The sequence below is a fragment of the Pagrus pagrus genome (assembly GCF_965226575.1).
Source record: "Pagrus pagrus genome assembly, chromosome: 18".
Classification (NCBI taxonomy): Eukaryota; Metazoa; Chordata; class Actinopteri; order Spariformes; family Sparidae; genus Pagrus; species Pagrus pagrus.
Window position 1 is genome coordinate 27,578,975 of NC_140202.1, and position 16,020 is coordinate 27,594,994.

General features: G+C 44.5%; 1 protein-coding gene across 1 annotated transcript in view; it reads left to right on the plus strand.

The window, feature by feature from the left end:
- The first annotated feature begins 1,034 nt into the window (after positions 1-1,034).
- arhgap5 (Rho GTPase activating protein 5) overlaps positions 1,035-16,020 on the plus strand; it is a 56,352-nt gene continuing 41,366 nt past the window's right edge. Inside the window, exons 1-3 of the mRNA XM_084381541.1 lie at positions 1,035-1,291; positions 7,330-11,279; positions 13,320-13,473. Coding sequence (XP_084237667.1) covers positions 7,545-11,279; positions 13,320-13,473 — 3,889 coding nt within the window. The 5' untranslated portion in view covers positions 1,035-1,291; positions 7,330-7,544. The remainder of the gene's footprint in view (positions 1,292-7,329; positions 11,280-13,319; positions 13,474-16,020) is intronic.

Here is a 16,020-nt window from a genome sequence, read left to right on the forward strand (position 1 = left end):
TAACTCTTAATGTAGCTGACTCTGATTTTGACTCAGATCATGTCAGTGGTTAAAAGAGTTTGCTGATGGAAAAAGACCCAACATATGTCATATATTATTAACGATTAATCGATAATCATTTGTTAAAGCAGGCGACTAGCAACATAAAAGTTACTTAACGTTTGCATCCCTAGGTCGATGTTAAAGAGGTCATATTCTGCTTTTTGGGTTTTTGCCTTGACTTTATTGTGTTATGAAGCATTTTCAAGTCAACACCAAAGGCAGTTACTCTCTCCTGCACTGCCTGAAACGCCTGGTTTTGAGTCGAGTTACTTCCGTAACTTACGCGCATCACCGCGTAACAGGCGTTATATAAATATATGTATTTATATATGTATTATAAAATATATACACACACTCCAGTCGGCAGACATACAGTAGCTACCGCTGTAGTGGCGTTATTTTAGATCACACTACCTTGCTCGGCATGCCCCGCCCTACTCTGCCTCTGATTGGCTGATTGGGTAAGTAATGCGCGAACGGAGCGTTCACGACCCAGTGAGAAAAAGGATGCTACAGCAATGCAGCATACACGAAAAATAATGTGTTTTTTGAAAACTAAAGTGTGTAAAGCTTTTCTACGAGGACCCCCACACAAAAATATGAACCTAAAAATTAGCTCAGTACGACGTCTTTAAGATCATTTTTTTTATGTGACTTTTACATCATTTACACTAAATATTTTAAGCATTTTATTATGTTTAATGCACATTATGTTCAGCTCTCTCTATGTTACACTTATTTATATGATTTAAAGGGACAATTAAGCTAAGTGGACGTTTAGATTTGTATTTTTATGCATTTAGATTTGATTTGTCTTGCTTTTTAAAATGACTTTATATTTAATGGCACAAAATATAAATATGATATTAAAGAGAGAGAGAGAGAGAGAGAGAGAGAGAGAGAGAGAGAGAGTGAATGGAGAGGTAGAGCGACATAGACACAGAGTGTGGGGGGTGGAGGAGAGAGAGTCGCCATTACTGCCTGGCAGTGCTGCTGAGAGGGGAGGGAGCAGAGAGGAGCAGGTTTCGGCTTACAGCGCATACCACACTAACTACAGCAAAATACACTAAAATACAGGCTGGAAGTACTCGGGACTACACCTTCAACTACAGCCAACTTCGGATCGTGCCCGAGGACACTAATGCCCGCGGACTGTGGATTGTAACGAGGAGTTTTTTTGCCCTGTAATGTGGGAATGCTTTCTCCTCTTTTCCGTGGTATGTGGATCTGGGAGCGACCATGTTATTAGGTGGGTAGGGGAATGTATTTGGACTGGGATTGGGACTTCATTAGCTTTAGCTAGCACTCTTTTCATGTGGGCGAAACCTGCCTCTATACATGCGCTATCCCGGGTCAAAGGTAGCCAGGGTGGGAATGCGAGCATGTCAGTTAAATTAGCCCAGGTTGTGATTTTAACCAGCTTTTCCTCCCTCACGTTAGCCTGGGATTGGTGTAGCTAACGCTAGCGAGCTAAGTGTCCCTCACCCTCTTTGCATGCGAGGCTAGCGCAGCTCGGCTAATGTTAGCTAATCCCGAATTGGGAAAGGTGGGATTTTTTTTCTTCCTCTTCCTCTCTCCTGGAGTATCAGGGCCGAGCCAGGCCGAGCCGGGTTTCATGTCCGTGCCGCCTCCTCCCCGTCAGGAGGAGCCGATACCCGCCGGATCAGATCCTGTGGTCGCGATCGTTAGCCACGGTGCATTGACGCATTAACATTAAGGTCTATCGGTTTTAATAGAAGCTGCACAAACTCAGTCACGTTAACTCCCTTAACTCTCACTCCCCCTTTTTCTCTCTCACTGTGTCGGATGTTTTTGCATGATATCCTCCCTTTTCTGCAGCTTTTCTGACAAGATAACAGGCTGGAAATTAACCTCCTTTTGACAGGAAAGGCAGATTAATATCTCAGCTGCTGTGCTGACATCTGTATTCAGAGCATTCACACACTTGTATCTCTATTTATCTGTTTTTTTACCTGTCATGACTTCCTTTAAAAGTCCTGCTAATCGCTAATACTAGCATCTAGGATGGATGTGATGGATGGAGGGTCAGATCCAGGAGTGTCTCTGGAGCAGATTATTGGATTTTCCTACATTAACCAGCCTGTTTTTTCCTTTTTGCACGTAAGCGTCTCAGCTGTGATGAGAAGCTGTGACCACAGTTTGTCATCAGCAGCTTGTGAACTTTTTTATTCTCTCAGGCAGGTCAGCGGGTTTGTCCTGCAGCAGCTCTGCATGCCATTTGCATTGACTCTGACTGCTGCAGCTTCCCTTTGCCCTTTAACAAAACTCTCATTAAAGGGACAGTATGCATTTTATCCAGCGGGTCAGCCCCCTTGCAGTCCTCTCATTCAAATATACCTCAGTTATCAGTGTTGGACAAGTCACTTTCAAAATGCAAAATATAGCCAAGTGAATTTTGAAGTGACTGCGAGGAACTTTTCAGTGTTTCCTCCGATGATTGTAGATGACCTGTAACAGCAAACGACACCATCAGTGAAAAGACTGCTGTTTTAATATCATTATTATGAATGCCTCTGCTCGGGTCCGGTCACATATATATTTTGCGGTCTCTCTGTCAATCTTTACAACATCAGGCGCTGGTGTCGTACCGCTTTTGTCGAAAGAGGTCGCTAGAGTCAACAAGAACTGAGAGTTCCTCGTAGTCACTTTAATTAAAAAACAAATCCGATATTAGCACGTTTTCTAAGCAGGTTCATTAAGAACAAGGCATCGATATTTTTCTACAATGCAGATAAAAGTGTGCTCGTAGGAGGCCAGCAGATGGGACCTGTTTTGCAAACCAGTATTATACGAGCCTGGCCGATATCCTGCGTTAAACAGCAATAAGAAAAAAAAAACACGAGTCATGTGCAGTGTGGATGGATCCTTAAAAACAAAAACATTGCTTCACTTCGGTCAGTAACGTGGATTGTAATGCGTACGTGACAACTGCAGTAATATATTACTGAAATATTATTAGTAACGCATTTTATTACTCCATTACTGCTTAAAGAAATATATATTACTCTCACGCGCTGTGTGACCTCCAACACTGCCAGTTATTAGGCAGTGGTGTTAGTGGTGTTAAATTATCATCCTTTTTTCACTAATTGACTCAAAAGGACTCTGTCGGTCTGCTCTCCTCCTCCTTCTCCTCTTGAATGGGCAGTTTGAAGCAAAGCTGTGTATTCATATTAGACTTGAGGTTCCCTTCAGCTTGCATGAGTACAACAACACGTCTTTAACAATATCACAATGGATAGAAATTTCTAGACGTGCATCTGCGTTAAGATCCGTGCAAGAATGCATATTGGTATTGGCATATGCTAATACGGTGGGAAGTACTCGATAGTAGTCTCAGCTTCACAAACCACCTCGGGGCATCGGTACCGGCGAGCCCTGTTCTGAGTGATGGCACGGTTAAACGTGTCAGTTGGCCTATAAACTGTTGTTCTTACATCATCGCCACCTCGGGAAGGGGAAGTCAGATGAGTGACGCTCGATTTTCAGGTCTGGACCTGACTCTGGAGCAGGCTGACATAGTTTTATTTACACAAGCTTTGTACTGACGCTCTTTAAAAGGAAAATTATTTCCCAGGAAGCAACAGCCGTGTGCCTTCCTCATAGTTATGAAGTAAAGTATTCGATGTTGTCAAAACTTGCAGCAACAAAGCACAACATCGTGTGACTAATCCAGCACAGATTTGAGACGTTTCTGATCTTTTGTTCGTCGGCCAATTGTATTTACATTTCCATTAATTCAATTGGCTGTGGCGCGGCTCAGTTGGCCGCCGCCTCAGTGGCGGTAGAAAAGCCCCTCACGTGAGGCGAAGACACGCAGAAAGAATATATTTAATCTGAGCGGAGAGAAACGATCCGATGAGTGGTGACATGGTTATTAGGCGCTAATATTTACCTATTGATTTGATTAGCCAGTGTTTACACCAACCCCTCTCGACCTGATTGAAATTCACTCAGACTGGGCCGAGTCAGATCAGTCTCTTCAGATTAACGTGGTTACACAAGTAATTTTTACTCTGACTGGGCTCTTACTCTGATTATTAGTGGAATATTAGGGTCTAATTGCAGATAATATCACCACTAAGTCTAATTTTTGTAAAAACAAGATGGTCTCGCTCTTTTTACACTCATAAGGAAGACACACTGAGTCTCTGTGTTGCTTTGTATTACAACAGTAATTCCTGTGACTGAAATTTAAAACCACATTGCGTAACAAAGCGCCAGCGACAGGTAATGGGTTAAACATTTGAAAGTGAGCACCCAGAAATCCTGTGAGGCGGGGTCAGAAAAGCTCCTGGCTCGTCTGTCATGATTTATACAACGCAAAGAGAGGAAAAGAGGTAATGTTTGGGGAGCCTCATTTTTCTCTGCTTCCTAATAGGAGTCGGTTTGGATTTCTCATGAGTTTTGATTCATCTCTTCCTGTGGGAGGAGAGTCTTCTGCACCCGAGATCAGAATATCTTGCGGGGAAACGTAATGAGTCAGTAGTGCGTTTGTTAAAGTAGCTGCAAAAGTTAATTTTTTCCTAAATATCCAGCTGGGTGCATCTTTAAAAGACCTACCATCCTTGACAGTGTTCTGCTGTGTTTCAGGGCTTAACAGCATTTAGTCATCTCTAAAACCAGCTTGCCAAGTGATACCTTAATCCCCCCTGCAGCCTCACAGTGAATAGACTAATCATGATGCACAACGCCACTTTTAGATTTTAGTGCAGCATGAATGCAGTTTTGGATGTTTGCAGTAGGAGAACCATAGACTCCTTCTAGGTGTTTACAGTACAGCTATCAGGCGAACACTGCTACCACTGCTCCCCTCATACATGTTAGCAGTTATTCATGAGGCTTACGTCGACCCTGTGTGTTGACGGCAGAGTAAAAGACTTTGATATTGGCTGACAAAAATGTAAAACAGATGTTTGGATTCGGGTGACTGATCTTGTGTGGTTTGGATGGGAGTCAGGGGAGGAATGTGGGGCTGTAATAATTAGTTGGTTTGTCGATCAACAGGAAGTTAATAGATTTCAGTTGTTGTAATTGATGGTTTCAGAGTATTGCCAAGTAAAGAGCCCGAATTAGTCTTAGTGGTTGCGGTTGTTAGCAGTGAGGCTAATTTTGTACTGTGCAACCATGAGTCGATCATTTGATAAGCTGATTGAAGGAAAATCAGTTGCCGACTATTTTTATAATATTTTAAGTCATTTTTTAAGCTCTAAATGTGAGGATATGCTGCTTTTCTTTGTCATCTATGACGGTAAATGAAGAGTCTTTGTGTTTTGGTGTTGGTTGGACAAAGCAAATTGAAGATGTCACATTTTTTGACATTTTATAGATTAAACTCGACAGATTGTAAAAATAGTCGTCAGTTTCAGTAACGTATACTTCTGCCAAGGAGGTATTGTTTTCTCTCGTGTCTGTTTCTTGGTTGGTTTGTCAGCAGGACTACACCAAAAACTTCTGAACAGATTTCCATGAAACTTGGATGGAGGATGGGTCTCAGTCTAGAAAAGATCGTGAGACGTTATTCAAGATTTTTGTCAATTTCTCAGGGTGCAATGCTTGGATCTTAAAAAATCAGGTGTATTTAGGTGGCTGGTATCAATGAGTGAGTATAAAAGGGAACTGTTTGACTTTGCTTATTTATGGTGGGCATTTTTGGCATTTTGTATGTGCACGTGTCGTGCCTCAGCTGTTCATAAGCTCAGATACACTTCTGCCTGCTGCACTCAGGTGTGGAACGTGAGGCTGTTGTAGGGGCTAATGGTTAGATTTGTAAACCTGACTGACCTGCTGGTCGGTTTGCTCGCTTACATCATCTAATATCCTAGGCGTGTTTGAGCTGCTCCTGGCTGGAGGAGCCAGAATTATAGATCAGGTAACGAAACCTTAATGGCACATTGCCTGCAGGTAAACTTCAACTAGTTTGTTTAGTTTGATACATACGTGTTTCCTCCAGACATTTCCATAAGATTTGTTTGTTAAGGTTGCTGCATATCTGCTGAACTCACAAAAAGTCTATTTCTTTGCACAAAACCCCCACTCAGGTGACATCATCACCTTGGCCTCTATAAACAGTCGGGGGAAACCTCATTGCTGCGTCTCAGTGGACCGAATTCCTTCTCTGGTGCAGTTTCTCAGGCTCAGCATGCCGCCGTGCTGCAGCTAGCAGTTCCAGCTCACGCAGGCAAATTCACTGGCTGATTGCCATCGTTCTGTAAAACGCAACAATGACTGCAATTCTCTCTGCAGTTATCAGCTATCTGCCTCCTAGTTGGGTCATGGAAGGGTTCAGGCTTATTTGACTGTGGCAAACCCAGATAATACTGACAGAAAGGTTGCACAGTCAATCACATGCATATGCCTCAGTGCTGCCACATTTCCACCATCTGTAACTGCTGAATATTGGTATTGTCAGCAGTGAATAATTTCACCAGGTTGTTAATGTTGAATAGATGAGGTGCAAGCAGCAAATCAAGACAGTCAATTAGGATTAATAATCATGACCAGAATATCAGGCAGAATATATTACAAGACAGACAGGCAGAATAATCAGGATTATACGTTTAGCCCTAATCATGTAGCCCTAGGATGTGCTGATGATGATAGCAAATCTGTGAACTGATTTATTTTCTCTGTTTCATTCTCACAGCGAAGCAAATCATTTCTAGGTCAGTGACTGTCAAAGGGCTGGAGTTGCATGCCATTTTTATCCTGCCTCGGCACAAATTGGTTGAAAGCACTTCTTTTTCTCGGCGAGGGGAAAAGTGACATTGCTGAGCGCAGGCCATGATTGAATTACTCTCCTTTCTCTTATATAAGTCGTACTGTCACACTTTGGATTTTGTTTTTCTCAAAAAGTCCATTTAGTTGTATAATTTCTTTTCTCAAAAATGCTGGAGGCTTTTCCATCACATTTTTCTATTATTAGTGTAACACCAGCACGTTTTATTACTAATATATGAAAGGCCAATCAAAAACCTTTTAGGAGGGATTATTTTGTTCTGCACAAGTGTGATAATGTGTACCTTTGTCTAATTTTCTGATAACTCTGTTTAATGCCAGATTAATATGTCTGATTTGTTGTTTTAAAACACCACACAATGAAAACATGTGCATATGTGTCCTGGAGGGATATGCAGAGAAACAAAGAGCTAATTATATTAGTTGTGATAAGGAGACTGAAGTGCTCTGAGGACGAATCAATGCAAAAGTGTTTTTATTTGTTTCTGCCTTTTATCTGTTCCTTATTGTGATTTCCATGTCTTGCAGGCAGGTGATAAAAGGAGAAGCCGGCTGTTCTATCCCAGCTTAAAGAAGACCCAGGATAGAAACTGAGAGCGATACCAAGAGTCGAAGGGGGATTCACCACTACCAGGGGAAAATCAGGATGAAGGTGCCTCTGTACCACTGATGAGCAGAACTGGAATGATATCTTGACCTTTTTTCCTGGAAGTGACCAAGTTAGCGATGAGCGGGGGGATATAATGGCCAAGAACAAGGATGCGCGCCCCCCGACATTCGCCGTCAGTGTGGTTGGCCTCTCGGGGACGGAGAAAGAGAAGGGAAATTGTGGGGTGGGCAAGTCCTGCTTATGCAACCGTTATGTACGTCCCGATGCGGATGGCTACTACACGGAGCACACCTCAGTGCTGAGCACAATAGACTTTGGGGGACGTGTGGTTAACAATGACCACTTCCTGTACTGGGGGGACGTTTGCCATCGAGGGGACGATGGGTTGGACTGTAAAATCCAAATCATCGAACAAACAGAGTTCATTGATGACCAGACGTTTCTTCCGCATCGGAGTACGAACCTGCAGCCGTACACTAAAAGGGCGGCGTCAACCAAGCTCCAGTCAGCGGAGAAGCTTATGTACATCTGCACGGATCAGCTGGGTTTGGAGCAGGACTTTGACCAGAAACAGATGCCTGATGGGAAGCTGAACATCGATGGCTTTTTGCTCTGCATTGATGTTAGCAAGGGTTGCAATAGGAAGTTTGACGACCAAATGAAGTTTGTCAACAGCCTCTACTCTCAAATTGTCAAGTCAAAGAAGCCGATCGTCGTCGCTGCCACAAAATGTGATGAGTGTGTGGACCAGCACCTGAGGGACCTGCAGGCCTTTGTTGCCAGCAAGAAGAACCTGCTGCTAATCGAGACATCGGCACGCTCCAATATCAACGTGGAGCTCTCCTTCAACTCCCTCATCCAGCAGCTGGATAAAACGAGGGGGAAGCCAAAAACTGTGCCATACCTGGAGGCCTATAAAATCCAACGGCAGCTTGTTGCCTCAGTAACAGATCGATTTGAGAAATTGATGGTACACTCGCTGAGAGATTACCACACCACGTGGAAAACAGTGGTCAATAATCTGAAGGGCCAATCAGACTATGATGACTTCATCACCTTGGAGGGCTCCAGGAAAGCACGCAACATGTTCACAAAGCACATTGCACAACTGAAGCAGGAGCACATCAGGAGGAGGAGGGAAGAGTACCTGACAACACTACCGAAAACCCTTAACAACCTCCTCAATAACCTGGAGGAGGTGGAACAGCTCTCATGGCCTGAGGCGCAGAGTGTAATCCGGAACCGCCCTGATTTCCAGTACTGGTTTGTAGTTCTGGAACAAACACCATGGGACGAGTCGGACCACATCGACAACAGTGACCGCAGGATACCCTTTGACCTCCTTGATACACCCGATGGTGAGAGAATTTACCACAACCACGTCCAGCACCTGCTTTCCGAGAAGAGAAGGGTGGAGATGAAAGACAGATTCAAGAAGACGCTGGACAGGGTTCATTTTATCAGTGCAGGGCAGCCTTGGGAGGAAGTCATGTGCTTTGTCATGGAGGACGAGGCCTACAAGTACATCACAGAATCAGATAGGAGGGATGTTTACTGTAGACACCAGCAGGAAATAGTTGAAAGGGCCAAAGAGGATTTTCAGGAAATGCTTTTTGAGCATGCTGAGTTATTCTATGACTTGGATCTGAATGCAACCCCCAGCTGCGATAAGATGAGCGAAATTCACAGTGTGCTGAATGAGGAACCCAGATACAGAGCACTGCAGAAACTTGCCCCAGATAGAGAGTCGCTCCTCCTCAAACACATTGGGTTTGTTTACCATCCCACTAAGGAGACATGCCTGAGCGGGCAGAACTGTGTGGATCTGAAAGTGGAGCAGGTTTTAGCAAACAGGCTGGTGCAGCTCGACCACGGACGCTCTAATCTCTACTATAACAGTGCCAACATCGATAAGATCAACCTCTGCCTCCTGGGAAGGGAGGGTCTCTCACAGGAACTAGCCAATGAGATCAGAGCTCAGTCCACAGATGATGAGTACACCCTTGACGGTAAAATCTATGAACTGGAGCTTCTTCCCGTAGATGTCAACTCCACGCTGCTCTTCAGCCATGCATGGGTCAACACTTTCAAGCCACACGGCTGCTTTTGTGTGTTCAACTCCATAGAATCTCTCAACTGTATCGGAGATTGCATAGGCAGGATCAGAGCAGAGATAGCACAGAGTAGGAGAGATAGGTTTGCTCAGCCACTACCGTTCATTCTCATCCTGGCAAATCAGAGGGACAGTGTTTGCAAAAACATACCTATCCTGAGGCACCAGGGCCAACAGCTGGCGAACAAGCTGCAGTGCACCTTTGTCGACATCCCCTCTGGGGCCTTTCCACGTAAATTCACTGAGTTCCAAATTAAGCAGGGTCTGCGAGCAGTGCTGGAGGGGCTGAAGCATAACTTTGATGTCTTGGCCCCGCTGCCCTGTATCAAAGACATGTCAGAGACGGACCTTAGGATAGTCATGTGTGCTATGTGCTGGGATCCTTTCAGCGTTGACCTCATCCTCTCGCCTTTCTTAGACTCGCATTGCTGTAGCGCAGGACAGCCGGGTCAGCCCAACACGCTGATACTGGACAAGATCATCGGGGACAGCAGGAGGAGGATCCAGGTCACTGTCCTCTCCTACCACTCTGCTATCGGTGTCCGCAAAGATGAACTCGTGCATGGATACATCTTGGTCTACTCTGCCAAACGCAAAGCCTCTATGGCGACCCTGCGGGCATTTTTGGCTGAAGTCCAGGATGTGATCCCCGTCCAGATGGTGGCGATCACAGACAGTCAGGCCGACTTCTTTGAGAATGATGCCATCAAGGAGTTGATGACGGAGGGAGAGCACATTGCCACAGAGATTGCTGCCAAGTTTACAGCACTGTACTCACTGTCACAGTATCATCGTCAGACGGAAGTTTTTACACCCTTCTTCAATGAAGTGCTGGACAAAAAGCCAAGTATTGAGAGCTCCTTCCTGTTTGACACCTCGTCACGGGAATGCACCACTGGAGCCAGTGAAGACGTCTTCCCCACCTCACCACATAGCCATTCCCCAGCCTACAACACCTATTACCCAGAATCTGATGATGATAACGAGGCCCCGCCACCTTACAGTCCAATAGGTGATGACGTCCAGCTTCTCCCCACACCCAGCGAGCGAGCCAAGTACCGAATCGACCTCGAAGGCAATGAGTACCCAGTCCATAGCACGCCTATTGGAGACCATGAACGCAACCACAAAGTGCCTCCACCTGTCCGGCCCAAACCAGTGCTCCCCAAACCTAATGTCAAAAAGCTGGACCCCAACCTGCTCAAAACCATTGAGGCTGGCATGCGAAGCAACCGAAGGATGCAGCGTGGCCCAATGACCCACTCTGAGGACGTGGAGGCGTCAGACAACTATGCAGACCCCGTGGACACCTTGCTAAGGTCCAGGGGCTTCCACAACGACGACATATATGCCGTGCCTGATGACGCACACAGCCGTCTGGTCAAAATAAGAAACTCCTTTGGCGGATTACATGGCCACCATGGAGGAGGAGAGGAGGAGAATGGATACGACAGGAAGTCTCAGGCTGGACGGCGGCCGTCAAAATACAAACATCGCTCTAAGATCTTGTTCAGCAAGACAAAGGCCTACCAAAGACGATTCCACTCTGACAGTGACGGTGAGGAGTCTGGCCCCGCCACGCAGAAAAAGAAAAAGGGAAGAGCCCACCGGGGCAGCGAGGAGGACCCACTGCTGTCCCCCGCCGACCCCTGGAAGGGTGGGATAGATAACCCAGCCATTACCTCTGACCCTGAGCAGGAGGACAAAAAGATGAAGAAGAAGAAGACGCCCAAGACGCCAAAGGAACCGAAGAAGGTGAGTCTGTGACAAATCTGAGTTTCGATGCTGGATAAGTTTTGTCTGTTGAGTTTATGGTGGTTTGAAAGAGCTTTATAGAGCAACAGAAAACAGAAAGAAGCAAGACAGCAAAGATATTGTAGTCTCCCAGACACTGAGCTAAAGCTTTCTTGTGTGTGTTTTTTTTTAAAGAGTGACTGAAAGAGAGCTTCACTGCATTCAATATGAAAGAGTATGTGTGTGTATGTGAAAGATAGATTGTGTATAATAGAGTGTGGGTGTGAGATATGAGCAGATTTCTATTTTTAAGAGGCCCGGGACTCGTGGTGAGAATAAACTAATCTGATAATTGATTGATCGGCCCCACTGCTGAAATGGTTTATGAGCCTCCCCACCCCACAGGCCCCAGACAACCAATAAAAAGCTTGATAATAGAAGCCCTGTTAAAGACAGTAGGGCACTGTCTGTATAATCTCGGAGCAGAGGCCGCTTCTGTGATATGATGCCTGCTTATCCTTTACAACAGCTCTCTAAAGGCCTGTCTGAGACTGAGAGCGCACACACGAAAAAAATGAGTTAGTGCATTTTATTCAGCCACCATTATCTAAACACCAAAACAAATACTGTATGCATGTGGCAGTAAAACTAGCATTTTTATATGTCGACAAACACACACATGTAAATGAAGAATCAGAATGGTCGTATTAAAGAAACAAGCGGCCGACCGATTCCTAATAAAACGAAATTAATTTTAAAACGGTACCTCTTTGGCTGTGATGCAGCACACAGTCTGCAAAGTAACTAGTAACTTAAGTGATTACAATGATGTATATTTACAGGTACATTCACATAAGAGTTGAGACTGACATCTAAAATGGCAATAACATTTTTGAAGTCAGTGCTCGACGCTCAAAATGGATCCTCTCAGCCAGTTTTTATGAATCAAATTGAGAAACTTTTTATTTAATCAGGAACATCTGATTTTGATCTAAATTGTTTGTTGTCGCTTGAAAACATGATACACAAAATCTGGCTTTTGGCAACTGCAGTGCACACACACACACACACACACACACACACACAAACACACACAGATGCATGAGAGCGAACATGCTGGCACAAATCAGATAGTAAGTGTGCAAATCAGTATAGAAACAGCCGGCGGCACTACATGGGCATCATGAATGCAGGGCATTGTTAGAATATATTCAAACTGTCTTTGATAATCAGAGAGGGGAGCGAAGGGGAGAACCACAAGGTACAAAATGGAAGGTGTTTAGTCGCCGTCCTGACCAATTAGAGAGGAGCCCGAACTGCTGTAGGCATGACAACACTTTGAAGAGCAGAGCGGTGTGGGAAATCAAAGCCACCTTGCTACCTTGCCTCTCGTCCCAGTGTCAGTCTTGAATAACAGTTTTGTCTGTTGTTGTCTTCTTTCTTCTCGTCTTCCTCCACACGGGCCTCCCTCTGCTTTCTCCCTCTTTCCCTTCATCCCACTTACTTTCTTTCTGATCTATTCCCCGATTGCCCTCCTCCTCCTCCTCGTCTTCCTCCTCTTCTTCTTCTCTGATATGCTTTCTCATCACCCTCTCTCCTCTGTTTCTGTTCTCCCTCGTGTCATTTCTCAAATCCCTCTTCTTTCATTCCTTTTCCCTCTTTTGCTTTTTCCTTTTCTGTTTTTGCTTTCTGCTCATCAATTATTATCATCCCAACCTGCTCTTGTGTCTCCTCCATCATCTCATTTGGCTTCTTTTCCTGTTTTCCTTTCCCTCAATTTCCTCTTTAAACTACTTCTCGTTTTCTTCTCTTTTACTTCCTCATTCCTTCTGTCCTGTTTTTCTGTCCATCTTTATTTCCTTATTTTTACCCCCTTATTCCCCCTTTTCTCTCACTTCTTTTCTTTGTTTACATCTTGCTAATCTCATCCTTTCATCCTCCTATTTGTTCCTTCCTTCCCTCTCTCACCAATCTTATCTCCTGCCTCTCTTTAACCCCCACTCCCTGTTTCCTGTTGTCTCATCTCATTCCCTCTTCTTCTTCTCTCATCTCTCTTTACAGCCGAAATCTTCCAAGCCACCCAAACCTCTGTACCCTCCCACCCGGAGAACCTGGGAGAGCAACTACTTTGGCGTTCCCCTGCAGAACCTGGTGACCTCGGATCGACCCATCCCACTCTTCATCGAGAAATGTGTCGAGTACATCGAGCGCACAGGTGAGTCGTGCCTCTTCATCAGTTTCTCTCTCTCTCTCTGTTTCATATCCCTCTCTCCTCTGTTGTTTCTGTTCCTTTATTCTCTCTCTCTGCTTTCCGCCTGTGCGTTCAGGTGCAGCCAGGTTTCTCTGGTGTTTTGTAACTCTTGCGAGGTAGAGCCGGTTTGTTGTTGCATGCAAAAGCTTTGTGGTTATTTGCTGTGAAGATGCCTGTCATGTCTTTCCAAATGAGTAAGTGAACAGGGAAATGAGTGTTGGACGGGTGGATGGATGGATGCGGGGGGAAACCCATGAATCTAAATTCCAAGAAGCTTCACTTCTCGGCTCTGATGTCACCTGTCGAACATGTTTTGTCTGGTCTGTCATCCAGCCTGCCAGGCTGCCACTCAATTCAAGTCAATTTCTATTCAATGAGCATTATTGGCATGGCATCTGATGTGTTGCCAAAGAACTGCTGGAGTGATTTCAAAATAAGATGCTAAAAGATTACTGAGATCAAAGACCTGATTAAGGAACGGCAGCAGAGAGATTAACACAGGTACAGAACGTGCCATCCATTCCTAACTGCAAAAGAAGTGCAAGAAGTTGTCACTATATATTAATCTGATGAATGTTTTCATGATGAGTGGTTTTCTCACATTTATCAAGCTGGAACCAGGAAATGTTTGCCTGAAAGATGAATGAAATAATTAATGGATTATCAGAATAGTTGGCAGCCGATTTTCGTTCGAGGGATTAATCGACTAATCGTTGCTGCTTGACTCGTCCTTTGACTCAGCTCCTTTTAAAACTGTTGAATTTGCCAACTGTAGAAGTCAGTCGTTATACCAGAAGAGCAGACTGAGCATATTCTGCATAACTTTACTTTTGAAATAAGACATGCCTTAACTGTTGACGCAGACACCAGTGCATGCTGGGAATGTGTCTGGCTTCCTGCCCAGCTGTTGCACGGCGGCCTCCCCCAAAAGTCTGAGAGATTCCTCAGTGAGGTCATGGATCAGTCTGATAGATATTTATACACCGTGTGTGGTGGACGCTTAAGAGACTTTCTTAGAAAAGACTGCAGCGAGATTCAAACCCAGAACTCGGCCTGTTTTAATGCCTTGCTCTCCACATTTAACCACACACGACATAAACCTTTTCCTCTGCCTATTAAAAGACCCAAACAGCAGCAACCAAACTGTTACTTTCTCCCTCTGTCCACTGAAATGAATATTTTAAACATATTCAATATTTTATTAGCTTGTTGCATAATGTATTTACTTATGGTTCGGTGCTCTTTTCCATGTTTTAATGCCTTTTGAATAAGCTCTAAGAAGCAAAAGTGTCTCTTGGTGAAAGACCTCCAAGTAAATTCACCCCCAGTCAGATTCTTTAAAATATCTGACGTCATGTTTCCTGTCCAGTGTTTGTGTGTTCAGGGGGGGATAGTGTTACTCCAGGCACTCAAGTTTTTTCATTGTGTGCTCAATTCTGGATGAGTTGTAGTATTTGCCTTTAGAGAAAGGCTCTTTAAGGTAGTTACTTTTCTTTTTTTAGGACGTTTTTCATCGTAGGAACCCTTCAGCTGTCGACAGGAAAGTCCCTTTAACACCAGACTGAAAACACATGTCTTATCACCTTATTCCCTTCGCTGTCGAAGCCATATGTGCAGCAAATGTATAGCATGTCCATTAAAAAGGAGGTATTTCCTGTGTTCCTCCCAGTGTTCGGTTCTGTTTTGAAGGTAGCGTCTGAGCTCTTTTTCGTTCTGTTAATTCCTGTCCTGAAAATCCCTTCCGAATATGTTTTGATATTCAGCTGGATCTACATGAGCCCGTCGGTGGCTGCCAACCAAATTCAGGATTAATCCCGGCGCTGTACGTGTGTGGATTTTGGTGTGTGTGTGTGCGGACGCCTGCCAGCTGACAGCAGTGTATTGGAGATGTCATGGCTGGTGCCGTGAAACCCTTTAAGTCCAGACGGTCTGTTGGGTAGATTTAATAGCTTTTCCCCTCCCTTCTTTTTGTGGAATATCATTTCTCTCCAGACGCAGTGAGAACATCTTTGTCCTTTTTTTTTAAAGACTGCTGTTGTGTAAGGTGCTTCATATCCAGACAATTTAAGAGCTTTTGCAACTTGATGAGATCTTTCAGATGGTTTCTTTCTTTAGGAGCCCAGACAGGGCTTTAATCTGCCTGTCGAACATATTTGAGTTTGTTGCTCAGAGGGTGTGGTCATCCTGTGGATGTAGAGAGGTGTAAGTGATGGTGGGCGTTGTTGTTAGGGAGACCCTCCTTCAGAAAGAAAAACTGTCTGCGAAAATAAGATACTGACTCTCTATCTGACCTCTGACCTCTGAGCAGGGTGGGAGGAAAGAGCGTCCCAGCGGGAATCATTAAAACATCACTATGATGTTGTGTTATTGTTGACACTCGTCACAATAATTGGGGGTGAAAGTCAAAGTGTTAACGCACTCCTTCCCTCTATGTTGGCCCATTTAATGTGTTTCTATCTCTGGAAAAATACTCACAGAAATGGATTTGTTTTATGTTTCTAGTCTGTGGCT